We start from the raw sequence: 13,612 nt of genomic DNA, 5'->3' as shown, positions 1-13,612 counted from the left end.
GAGGGGGCTGAGGGAAGGCCGAGGAGGAAGGACATGGCAGATGTGACTCATCTTGACCTTCCAGTGAAGGGCAAGTTCATCTCCTCTGTGAGGGCCCTTAGGCAGTGGAGGAAGCTGGGAGGACATCACAGAGAAGAAAGTAAAGGCCAAAGAAAGATGGATCGCCCATCTCCAAATCTCACCTAGCTTCCCTAGGGGCACGGAGGGGTTAAGTAGGGAAGGACAGCTGGGGGAACGGAAGTGAACCCGGAGCATGGATGGACGTGTTCATCTGTTTCACGCCAGTCTACTCTGCTGCACACGTCGGTACAAAAGACGCAGCTCTCACCTCCAAGGGGATAAGAGAGAGTTTATTCTGGAGATAAATATGAGTGACCATGGCCCAGAAACACAGATTTAGGCTACCCCAAATTCCACGTTCTGAGGTGTTAACTATTTCATGAAGGCTTTATAGTTACAGAACAGAAGGAAGGCAAAATCAAGGCATTTTTCAAATACATCGGCTGACCATCAGGTTGGCGGGTTACAGCAAAAGCAGAGAAATCTCCACAGTAGGCCTCAGGAGCTGTCTGATGACATTCTTAGCCCTCGGGTTGGTGGAAGCTGGAGGTCCTCCGTCAGTAGATTCCAAAATTCACACCTGGCCAACTGGAAGTCACCAGGCTGTTAGGGTCCGACGCAGAGGTGGGCAGTGAAAGAAGTGGGCAAAGGGTCTGGCAGGATTCCTTCTGTCTGGGAACATGGGAGTTCTGTCAGTCCATTCAGCCTTGTTGGAGGTTGGCACGGCAGATGCTGTACTTTCCTGAGAGCTCTAGGTCACAGGATCTTATCACATGTTAATGTAAACTGTGATAAAAAGTATTAGATACAAACAAAAGCAAGAGAACGGGAGCACTGGCAAACCAGTTACAGAGACAAGCAGAAAGAACGGGTAGTAATGTGGGCTTCCCAGCATCGCTCAGAAACTTCTGGAGAATGGAAATAGTGGCTGGCACATGGAAGATCAAGGTAGGGGTATCCGGAACCTCTTTGGGAAACAGAGAAAACCTGCCCTCTCCAGACAGATCCATTTACCAACATGGGCTCCTCTAGACAAACTTGAAAATGCGTCCTTTCCTGCAGCTCATCGAGTCAGTGAGAATGGAAAAACTGGGTTCTCAAAAGAAGCAGGCTCTGGCTAATGCCACCAAAGTGTTGGGTACATTGAGTGAATGCTACAACTGTAGTAAGTGCGCTGTTCACACCTGGGTTAGTGGCTGCCAAAGGCAGAAAATGGTCTGCTCCTGGGGGTTTCTAGTGACACTCTGGGAAAATCCTCTGTGTGGTTTCCCTGGGCTTCAGAATGAAGACTTGAGGACGTGGCTGGTAAGAGGCAGAGTACCCTATGCCGATCTGCAAGATGATGACCTGTTTTTATTTATTTATTTATTCATTTTTTGAGGTAGGGTTTCACTATAGCCCAGGCTGACCTGGAATTCACTATTATAGTCTCAGGGTGGCCACAAACTCTCGGCAATCCTCCTACCTCTGCCTCCCAAGTGCTGGGATTTAAAGGTGTGCGCCACCACGCCCGGTGATGACCTGTTTTTAAAATATGTGCTGGGCAGATGCTCTCCAAACGTACATATTGCAGAAGCAGAGGAGAAGAGGATGTAAAAGTAGAGCTATGCAATGAACACTTCTGGAAGGACCATGTGCTCACCGTGTACTGTGATGCCTTACTGTCTCATACACCAAAGTTGGCCCAATCACACCTGCAAGTTTTCTAGTTACTGCATTGAAGGTCAACTGAAAGTTGAACTTGGAACTGATGAAGGAAGTACTTAGTCACAGACACCACATTTAGGTGGCCCCATGTGTATTAGAGAGCACAACCTAACACAGAACTGGTCTCCCTAGAACCTTACCAGTATTGAATCGTGTCTATATGTGAACACGCTTCAGCCCGGTCCCTTGATAGCGTGTTCCAGTGTGTCTTCTCCATCCTTGTTTGGCATTAGCTCTCAATGGTTATGAAGCCCTGCCCCTAGCCTCATTTAAGAGTGCTCTTTGTTCCCGCGTCCCTCTGCCCCCTTGTGGTGCATGTGTGACATTGCTTGCATCACTGTACATCTGGCTTATGTGGGACCTGAAGATTGGAACAGGAGTTATTAGGCTTCACAGGCAAGCACCTTAACCACTAAGCCATCTCTCTAGCCCTGGGGTTTAGTTTATAATGGCTAAAATCTGTAGAGTAGATTGTTAAGTATTGTTACCAGGAAAGTATGTGAAGTAATACAAATAATAATTGATAATCTACAGTGTATAACAATGTATACGTATTTCCACATGTGGTGTTACACTCCATAAATGTACACTGTTTTACTTATCAATTAAAATAAATACTTTCCGAGGCCAGTTTGTCTTGATGAGAGTTTGACCATCCAAATTCTGTTTGGGTTTTTATAGTAACTAGAAAACGTAGATCTGTTGGTTTGTTTTGGAGAAAATAAAAGTCTGTCTCTAAAAACAAAAGCCAAAGTATCCGGCATTTGCTGGACTGGACTGCAAGTACGGTCCTGTGTAGTACATAGGGCCATTGTCATCTATGCAGAAATGCCTAGTTTTGCTCAGGGGAATGTTTGGGTGTGTGTGGCGGGGAGGAGATCCTCCCACCTGTAAGGGCAGTGTGTACCTATAGCTACCTGGAACTTTTGAAATAAATGCATCAAACCCATCATTTGAAGCCCCTTATCATCTGTGTCCCATCTCTAATGAAAGGGGCAGAAACAGTTCCTTAACTCTTGCTTCCCAGACACCCTTGTTCTGCACTGGGGTTGGAGGTGGGGGTGTGGAGGTAACGAGGCTGCAGGTTCAGGCTGGTTGTTGAAACCTGACGCAGAGTCAATTTGGCTATTAAGCTCGTCGTCTTAAGCTCTCGGACCTAAGCTGCTTGCTGCGCCCGCTGCGCACACACCCCCGCTGCCAGGGAGACAAGCAGGAGCCTGCTTGGCTCCCTCAAGTATTTGATAATTGAAGTTAGGTACGTGTCACAGCTTCCGTCGGAGCCCGTTTCCCTAAGCACATAGGCGCGTAGAACTCAAGCACACACTGTCGCAAACACGGCAGGCAGAGGGTGACGGGGATGCAGTGGCCTTGCATTGCCATCAGTCTTGCTGATTGTCTGGTGAGCGATCAGGTAAGCCCGAGGGACAGTTTTGTGGGCTCCCGCTCATCTCTCGGAGCCACAGAAGGACTGTGGAAGTCAGGGAAAGCTCACTTAGTGTTTGGCTTGGTATGCTCGGAGTGAACTAAACTTTGTTGATTTGGGGAACTGCTTTTTTTTTTTTTTCCTGAAAAAAATTGTGAACTACTTAACACTTACTGAATGTATTTGGTGCATGCTGTTTTAAAATGCAAGCCGTCTACTAAGTACGTCATTAGGTGATCTCACCCTGAGCGCAAACATCATCGAATGGACTTAGGCAAGCCTGGATGCAGGAGGTCAGTCACTCGATCGATGTGACCTTTTGATCGGATCAAGAGATGTGCTCACACAAACGTTTGAGGGCTGCTCCTGACGTAACCCGGCTTACTGTGCACAGTAAACATTTGAATAAGTAGAAACAGTTCACCCTACAGTAACGCTGAAGTGTAGTAAGCAGGAGAATAGCCATTAATTATCCAGTCCTAATGATCCCATAATTATAGGTGCTGTACCTTTATACAACTGAGCGGCAGGTTTGTTTACACAGGAGGAATGCATGGTGCTGTGAAGTTGTGCTCTCAGGGAACAATGTCTCCGAGAGGTGAGAGGAATTTTTATCCTCATTGGAATCTTTTGGAAACACTATATTACACATAGCCTATCACTGATTTAAACTTCCTTAAGGGTTTCATGACTAACCTCTTTCCAGTCTTCATTAAATGCCCTTAGCTCTGTGTTTTTCAGGATATCAGGGCTAAGCGAATATACATGGTAGCTTGTATTACATACATTTTCTGCAGTTGATCCACTTATAAACTGTAATCCTTTATTCATGCTTGTCTTGGCAATGTTAAATATTTAACATTGGGGAAAAAAATCCAAACAAATGAAATGTGCTGACCTCAGATGTATGAACTTCAAATTACAGCATTGCTGTAGGCGTGTTTTGATTTCAAAACTCTATGCCAGAGAACATTTTTAGATGGCATCTCAGTTAAAACGGAACAGAATGCAACTCAAGCTAATTTTCATTCATTCACTCTGTGCAACTACCTTTATGTGGGTACTGGGGAATCGAACCAGGCCAACAGGCTTTGCAAGAAGCGCCTTTGACCGCTGAGCCTATCTTCCTGGCTCACCTGCATTCAAGTTATCAGTTCTGTCAGATCAAAAGATGCCATGAACTGAGGCACTCGGGATATAGAAAATTGCAAAGAATTAGTCTTTTCCCTAAGACAGCATGCAGAGATTAGCTTCAAGCGAGTCATAATGGGAGAGAGAAAACAGCCAAGGGTTCAGGGAGAAAATATCAAGAGACTCTTCTGTCTCCACCCCCAGGTTCAAAGTTGCTGTAAACTCGAAAGTGCATAGGGTACACTTCATCCAAAATGATATCTTCATTATGTAGGGGAGACACATCCCAAACAATTGTTTATAGCCTCCCCCACAATAAAATCAATGACCTAAATGGGAAATTAATTGGGAGCCACAGTTCTAATACACTGTTTTGGTGATTAAGCACATTAGATTGAATTGTTTCAGAAGGCCTAATTATTGTGTCTACCACACTCATCTGTTTGAATCACTCCTAGCTTTTGGATTGCTGCCTAGATCATCCTGCAGTACAGATTCCATTGTATATTCTTTATTTTAATGTACAGCTTTCCTCTTTATTGTCAAAGCTCTAACCTACACATTTGCGAGTTATAAGTAAGAGCTAAGCAGATTACAAGTGTTGGTTCCACTGAGTTTTCATGTTAGTTGTTTTACGGGCTCATGATTTAGAAGTGACTTGCGAAGTTCATTTTTGCTCGAAACGGCACCAAGAATGTGCGCTCTTCCTCCTCCTCCCTCCCCTCCCCCATCTCTCTCTTGTTCTCTCTCTTTTCATCAAATGCATTTTTTTCCTTGATCTTTCAAGTGGACCTAAAGGATACCTCAGTTGTCTGACTGTCAATCGTTTAATTTTAGGATTCCCAAAGGAAGAACACAGCGTGTCCAGCTATGAACATCTGAGAGGCTCCTATCCCAGCATCCTCCAGAGCTGTGAGCAGCAGAAGTAAAGGTCCTCCCAGAGTGGCATGGTGGTGAAGTCACTTCATTAAGAAGAGTTGTAGCTGCAAAACGGTCAAGAGGCTGGGACCAGAGATGACATTGAGTGTGCTTTGCCTGCGGCCCGTAGTCTTCCAGTGGGGCCTACTGACCGGGGAGTGACAGCCTACCTGCCCAGAAGTTCTCTCATCCCTTGTCCTGGACTGGACTTCATTAAGCCATTTATCTCTTACCTTCAGACCTCTACGTGAGACTTTTCACAATAGTGGTTTTGGGATCATTGACACCTGCATTGATCTCATCTCACAGAAGCAAACAGAATTTCAAGGAGTTTCTCACCATGGCCTTGAACGTGGCCCCCGTCAGAGATACCAAGTGGCTGACCCTGGAGGTTTGCAGACAGTTTCAGAGGGGAACATGCTCACGTTCCGACGAAGAATGCAAATTCGCTCACCCCCCCAAAAGTTGCCAGGTTGAAAACGGGAGAGTAATCGCCTGCTTTGACTCCCTGAAGGTAAGAACATATATGTTACATGTCTTTCTCAGGCCAGGCAAGAGTGGCAGAGAAAGTACTTCCATTGAACCGTTAGAGAAATTTGACATGGATGAGCTTTTAGATTCTGTTTTCTGTTTGTTGTGACCATTGGGATTTTTTTTTTTTTTTAGATTTGTTCATTTCAGGCATCTATGAGGGTTTTTTTTTTTTTAACATATCTATGTTGAAATTAAAAATACATGATGGTGTCTTTCTGGTCCTGCATGACATTCAGGTACCCAAGGGTTTTAAGTCAAAGTCAGGCTGTGACAACTAAAGGTAAATATTTTATTAACGTTTGATCTTCTGGAGGTTATGTAAAGGTGAGGAAACTGAATTTGTCACTTTCTTGTACCAGTCACTCTGACTCACATCTTAAAGACTATCCTGTTCTTGCGTCCCTCCTCCACCCTCCTTGACCAAAGCCTGCCTACAATGCTTCATCATAGGGCCTCCATTCTCTTTTAAAACGTTTTATGGCTAGCAGAAATTACTGAGTACACACTCCATCCTATCCTGAGTACTCAGGGCCCTGCTGTCCGTGAGGTACATAATGAGAGAAACGGCATGATTCAGATGTCCCCTTGATGAGCTCATGTCTGCTGGGAAAATGGGACACGGCAGCAAATAATTGCAGCTCAAGAAGAAAGCTTTATAGGAAGAACAGAGAGGACTTCTGCGGGAGGCCTTAGAAGAGAGCTGGCTCCGAGCTAACAAATGTTTCTGGAGACTGGAGCGCCCATGTTGTACACTGAGTTGGGTAGAGTTTGGGTTTGAAGAAACGGGAGAAGTCAGTGAAAGATATAATTTATAGAAGTGGGATGATTTAGCCCAGAATGCCTTAGGGCTTATTTAGCTCTAAAATTATGGTGCTGTCTTAGAACTAAGGGCATTATAACATTGTTCTCAGTAGATATGATGAAGACATATAGCCAAAAAAATAGCATAATATTTCTACCTGTGCAAAATTTCAATATGCTAACTAGTGTTTTTAAAAATTATTCATGATCTTGACATTCTGTTTGAGCAATTGCTGTGGTATGAGTGTACAGAAGTGACCCTACCCTATTTTTGGGTGTTGAGGCTAGATGTGTCTTTTGGGATAATTAAATCTTATACCAAGAAATAAGCCTTAAAATATTTATAAGTCAAATTTTGTAACTTGTAAATATAAAGCTCCAAATCATACACTTATATTTATGTGTCTTTAAAAGGGAAAATTTATGTATACACTAAAAGCAAAATATATTTATAGCCCAACAGAAGTATTTCAGAGGTAGTGTTTGAGAAATGAAATGTGTTATCTACATTATAAACTACCTCTAATGTAGTTCTTTTTATCATAAAAGGTTTATTAGACTAAAATGTGGCTGAATATATAAATTATAATTGATATAAACTATAGCAATATATTTGTATTCTAGTATTTATTCGTCCTTTAGTCATAAAATATAAAGGCAATTTGATTTTGTGGGCTGGAGAGATGGCTTAGTGGTTAAGCGCTTGCCTGTGAAGCCTAAGGATCCTGCCAGTTCAAGGCTCGATTCCCCAGGACCCACGTTAGCCAGATGCACAAGGGGGTGCATGCGTCTGGAGTTGGTTTGCAGTGGCTGGAGGCCCTGGTGTGCCCATTCTCCCTCCCTCCCTCCCTCCCTCCCTCCCTCCCTCCCTCCCTCCCTCCCTCTCTCTCTCTCTCTCTCTCTCTCTCTCTCTGCCTCTGTCTGTTGATCTCAAATAAATAAATAAAAATTTAAAAAGGCAATTTGATTTTGTAACATCATCAATGGAAGAATTCGCTTTAAAAAGCAGTGGGGGTGGGGGTGGGGCTAGAGAGATGGCTCAGCAGTTAAGGCACTTGCTTGCAAAGCCTAAAGACCTGTGTTCTGTTCCCCAGTATCCATGTAAAGCCAGATGCACAAAGTGGCACATGCAACTGGAATTACCTACAATGGCTGGAGGCCCTGTTGTGCCCATTTTGCCTGTCTATGTCTCTCCTCTCTCTGCTTGCAAATAAATAAATAAAATAACAAAAATAATAAATGCAGTGGAGATTTAAACTGGATCATAAGAACTTCACAATACAAAAACAGGTCAGAGATGAGAAATTAGTTTTCCAGGTCATCTGCATGTTCTTCCTCTTATTAATCTAAGGCTTCTCTGGTTGGAGATTTAATACTTAACATCAGCATCTTTATGTTTCTCAAAAAAAAAAAAAAATTAACTCTTAAAAGAGAAACTGTAGGTGAACTATTCTTGACCTATTAGGGCTCAGTACCCTAGAATGCGGTCAGGGTAAAAACACCCAGCAAAGGCCTTTACCTTGATTCTCTCCAGGACGACACTGGGTAAAGAAGCCCATGCGTGAAGGAACAAATTGTGCTTTAACAACAACAGCAACAACAAAACCCCAGGAACTGAGCCATCAGCATATTGAAGACTATACAAGTGAAATGAGTGTCTCATGTGCCCATTTTCCAGTGTGGAAGCACAGTTGTGCATTACCCCCATGTCATTGGCTTGCTTGTACAAATGATGGTGACATAATTCAAAGGCAATGTTTTGTGTGTTTACCATTGTAAAACTGTGAAGGATACCGTAGGCTTAGGAGTGAGGAGACTTCAGTCTAAATATCAGCTCACCCTCCTTCACCCTTTAGTAGGTCATTTATGACTCATTAGCTTTTCTGCTCATGGGTGGAATGAAGATACGGACCAGCAAAAAGGGCTGAAGTGTGCACATCCCCAAGCACGCTCATTTTGCAAAGTTGCTTAGGATTTAGGATGAGAAGCTCCTGGAACAGGTCAGACAAGTTAGAGATACCAAAAATGGCAGCTCCAGAGGAAAAGTAGTGAGGATGGTAAGTGTGACGGCACTTATCTTCATTTCATTTAGTACAAGTTGCACATTCCTAGTGCAAAACTCCAAAATCTGCAACCTTTGGCCGCTGATATAACTCCACCAATGAATAATTCTACACTTGACTTCATGTGGTGAATTGCAGTCAAACTACAAAAAACAAGTTTAAAATATGTAACATTACTTTTAGAAAGCTGTGTGCAAGGTATAGGAATGAATTTTGCATTTACATTGGCCTCTGTCTCTTGGATATCTCATTTTGCATGATCAAATATACCGCAATGTAGAAAAATAATCCCAAATTTGAAATACTTCTGGTTTCAAGCATTGTGAGTTAGGAATGGTCAAGCTATATATTCAATGGGACATTGTTGCTTAGCAGAGCCAACTCTAGCTATATCATTTGAGACAAACTAGGCAATGTTGGTTTCTTTCTTTTTTTTCTGAGGCAAAACATACGAGTGTAGTCATTGATTTTTAATGACTGGTTTAAAGGGAAAATGTGTCCAACTCTTAATGTGTCCAGACACAAGAGTCATTTGGGTGAGTGACAACATTTTCTCCTACAAATTCGTCATAATATTAAAAATAAAAAGGATTGAAGGTTTTTTGTTGATGTTATTTGTGAAAAGCCATTTTCTACTCATGCCATAGGATTCTGATAATTGCAAGAAGAATCTGTATTGGAGTGTCAGTAACGGGACATCTCAATGGTTTTCTTGTTATTCTGACTTAGTAGTATATATGTGTAAGTTTTCCATGAGTACAGGCTAAAACTAATTTGTAGGGATTACCAAAAAAAAAAAAAAAAAGTCTCAGATGTCTGGAAAGAGCATCACGCATTACAATGTGCTAAAAGTGGTGATGGAGGTGGCTCAGTGGATAAAGGCTTGCCACTCAAGCCTGATTGCCTGAGTACAGATCCTCAGAGCCCACATGCAAGTGGCAGTGTTTCTGGCATGGGGACAGCCACATGGAAAGCGTGGAAAGCATGTGGAAAGCGGCAGAGCATGAGAATCAGAGACCCTGTCTCCAAATGAGGTGGGAGGCGAAGAGTGACCCCGTAAAGTCGTCCTCTGACCTCCACACACACTGTGGCATACCCACGGACACATACATCACACACAGATAACACACACATCATACACGTGAGTACATACATATCACACACATGAACACAAATACATTTAGTTACATACACCGAAAGATGAATGGTAAAAGCAAAAAAAAATTAGAAAAGATGTTTGGGAAAGGTTAACAGGACTGGAGTGACAGCTCAGTGGCTACAGGCGCTTGAAACCAAATATATTTATTTACACACACTGAAAGGCAAATGCTTAAAAAAGAAAATTATAAAAGGTGTTTGAGAAAGGATAATAGGGCTGGAGAGGTAGCTCAGTGGTTCAAGGCACTTGTTTGCAAAGTCTGACAGCCTGGGTTCAGTTCCCCAGGGACCATGTAAAGCCAGATACACAGAGTGGTACCTGCACCTGGAGTTGGTTTGCAAGGAGGCCCTGGGGTACCTATTCTCTCTCTCCACTGGTGAGGAAATAAAAGGGAAAAAGAAAACGTAGCAGAGTTCATATGGTGACATTTGTTTTGCAGCGACTGTTACCTTCTTGCATTTTATGGGAAGACCATGTATGCTGCTGTGATTTTTTTTTTTAAAATCTTGTTTATTTTTATTTGAGAGCGACAGATGGAGAGAGAAAGACACACACACACACACACACACACACACACACACACACACAGAGAGAGAGAGAGAGAGAGAGAATGGGCACGCCAGGGCCTCCAGCCACTGCAAATGAACTCCAGATGCATGCGCCCCCTTGTGCATCTGGCTAACGTCGGTCCTGGGGAATGGAGCCTCGAACCGGGGTCCTTAGGCTTCAGAGGCAAGTGCTTAACTGCTAAGCCATCTCTCCAGCCCCTGCTGCTGTGATTTTGTTTGGAAAGTTCCAGTATGATTGTGAACCATGGACACTACTTACATACTTTCCAGAAGGCCAGGATACATTCCAGAACACTGTGTTCCACAAGTGTGGTTAACTTGACAAAACACAGCACTTGACAAGACTCTCTCATGGGTGGAGAATTCCTTCCCTGCTACCAAGACCTTGGCCAAGCTAACCCCGTCTCATGGCCCTGTGATCCTCGAAATGTTTCCTTTCATGACTGACCATGTTTCAAGCCACCGCTCCCCCACCAACATTCTTTTCCTTGTACCTGACCAGAATCGATTGGGGCTATGTTGTGAATAGAAACATCTGGGAAGAAAGTCATGAATTAATTTCAGTGTTTATGGGGACCACTTTCTCTTAGTATTTCTCTCCGTAAACATTTGAATTCAGTTTTCAAAAAGGAAAGTATTTTTATGACCATGCCGCTGATTGGGGTTGAAGATCACTGTCAGTATTTGGAGAAACTGTTCAGACAAGTTTTAGAAGTTGAGATGTTAGCCTGTCTTAATGAGATTTAGTGCAAAGGAAGATAGCGTGAGTCTTTCAACATCTCAGTCAGATGAAGTCTGTTCTCTCTGCTGAGGCTCATGACCTCCAGGTTCACACAGAGAAGAGCAACCTGACAAAAAGTAGGCAGATTTTGGGGGGGCTGGGGAGGTAGTTTGGTTAGTAAAGTGCCTGTCTTGCAAGCATGAGAGTTCATTCCCAGAACCCATGTAAACGCAGGGCGGGTGACGCTTGGGCAGCCTAACAGGTGAGCTCCAGGCTAGTGAGAAACCCCAGAGGACATGGGCAGTTCCTGGGGTAATGATACCCCAAGTTGCCCTGTCCTGACTGACCTCTCGGTATGCCCATCAGGCCTCACTGTGGGCACTTGCCCTGGCCCTTTGCTCTGTGTGGAGTACTGGCGACCCAGTTATGTGAGCAGCTTCATGCTCTGACTTCCTCAGGATTTCTCATGAAACGTGTCAAGTGATCAGGGAATCCTTTCTGCCAGCACTAATTCCGGGAGTGACTGTGCCCTCGCTGGCATCCCACTTCCTCCTCACCCGGCTTCCCTGTGCCCCCCAACACGTACTATTCCGCACACCTCCTTGCCCGGTGGCATTTGACATGTGTCCTTTATCTGTTCTGCTAGATTGGAAGCTGCACGCGGACGGGGTTGTGTCTCTGTTGGGATACTAGAGCCTAGAACAGCGACTCAGACATAACAGATGCCCAGTGCATTAGGCATTTGTTCCACTGCCCAAACAAAATACCCGACTCAAGCGAATTAAGGAGGAGATTTGCTTCAGTTCAGTACAGGCACAGTCAGCCGTGATGGGCGAGGCACAATAGTCAGGTGGCAAGAGACGTGAATGCTTCTTATTAAAGAGTCCAGTATCCCAGTCCATATGGGTGGGACCTCCACTTCAGTGAACCCGGTATAGAAACTCCATCGCAGACATGCCCCAACGTTGGCCTTCTAGGTGATTCTAGACCTGTCGAGTTTACCCTATTAATAGCCACACCCAGTAAGTTATTTGTCGAATGGTAGAGTATGTTCCTCAGGAGAATATTCCAGCATTTCTGACAGAGTATGACATATGATTGTCGGAGGTGGTGTGCTACCCGTTAGGGATAATTTTCTTACCACATTCTAGGTGAATGAACCCCCCGAAGCTGGGTAAGACTTAAGCGGTACAAGCTGGGTACTGTGGCCCTGTTGTCAGTATCCTGGTAGGTTCCCAAACCAGGTGCGTCTTGCAGGAATTTTAAGACAGAGGTGTGACTCTGAAAGTATCTAATATGGCATTGGAAAATGGATGAACCGTTTGATTTTCTCTGTACGGTAATTCCAGCTGCATGTGATGTGGTGGGAACTAATTTCTCCTGCTCCCCTGTTCTTTCTGAATTCCTAACTTGTGGAAAAGATCCGGCACACTTACCTATGGGATGCTGGCAACCATCAGTTAGCTAACGGCAGGTAAAATTCAGTCTCAGTTTTCTCTGGGCATTTCTGGAAGCGTCACTCGTTTCTCTGACTCCCTCTTCAGATGATGTCTTCCTTTAAAGTCTCTTTTACCTCCTCCTCACGCCACCAGTTCCTGTGCCCAATTTTCTCCTTTATATAAAGATACCGGTTATATCAGGTTGTAGCGGCTCCTCGTTCTCCAGCGTGTCCTCATCTTAATGAGTTACATATGAAATGAGTTTCCACATCAAGTCAGGTTGTGAGGACCTGGGGTCTTAGGATTTCAAGGCATATGTTGCAAGAACACATTTCAACTTAATAACAGTAATACGCAAAGACCAGGCAGGTATGGTGGTCCACTGCCAATCTTAGCACTCTGGGATATAGGAGGCTGAGGCAGGAGAACTGCTGCAAAGTTTTAAGGCCAGCCTGGGATACATAGTGAGTTGGAGGCCATCCTGGAGTTTGAATTCTTTAATTCCATGCCAGCCTGGGCTGCAAACAAACAATAACCCAAACTTGTAATAAATGAATAATTAATGTTGAAAAATGACAATCCTTACTTTCACCTAAAAACTAATGGAGTACAATTAATTTTATTTCTAACTACATTTTGAAATAATCATATTTGTTTAATACTGTCGTTGCTAGTTTTCTTTTTAAAAGTTTTTATTTATTTTCAAGCATAGAAAGAGAGAAGAGAGAGAGAATGGGTGTGCCAGCATCTCCAGCCACTGCAAACGAATTCCAGATGCACGCACCACTTAGTGAATCTGGCTTTACATGGACATTGGGGACTTGAACTTGGGTCATTAGGCTTTGGATGCAAGCACCCTAACTGCTAAGGCTATCTCCTCAGTCCCTTGCTAACTTTTTAAATTTGTGTGTTTGCATGCTGTGTTTGTGTTTGTTAACGCACGTGCATGCTCCTCCTCCATGTTTGAGGCAGGCTTTCTTGTGAATTGCTCCCTCTGCTTTCACCAGACCAGTTGGCCAGCAAGTTTCCAAGAACTCTCCTGTCTCCTCGCCCCATCTCACCGAAGGCAAGTTGGGATCCCAGACAC

The 13,612-nt window shown here is 43.9% G+C and overlaps 1 protein-coding gene across 6 annotated transcripts in view; it reads left to right on the top strand.

Moving 5' to 3' along the window:
- The window catches only part of Mbnl2 (muscleblind like splicing regulator 2), a 193,507-nt gene that overhangs the window by 54,073 nt on the left and 125,822 nt on the right, over nt 1–13,612 (top strand). For all 6 annotated transcript variants that reach the window (XM_004651060.2, XM_004651061.2, XM_045146356.1 and 3 more), the window contains exon 2: nt 5,159–5,753. In XM_004651060.2, coding sequence (XP_004651117.1) covers nt 5,580–5,753 — 174 coding nt within the window. In that variant the 5' untranslated portion in view covers nt 5,159–5,579. The remainder of the gene's footprint in view (nt 1–5,158; nt 5,754–13,612) is intronic.

The sequence above is a fragment of the Jaculus jaculus genome, chromosome 3 (assembly GCF_020740685.1).
Source record: "Jaculus jaculus isolate mJacJac1 chromosome 3, mJacJac1.mat.Y.cur, whole genome shotgun sequence".
Lineage (NCBI taxonomy): Eukaryota > Metazoa > Chordata > Mammalia > Rodentia > Dipodidae > Jaculus > Jaculus jaculus.
This window is presented reverse-complemented; position numbering and strand designations above follow the sequence as displayed.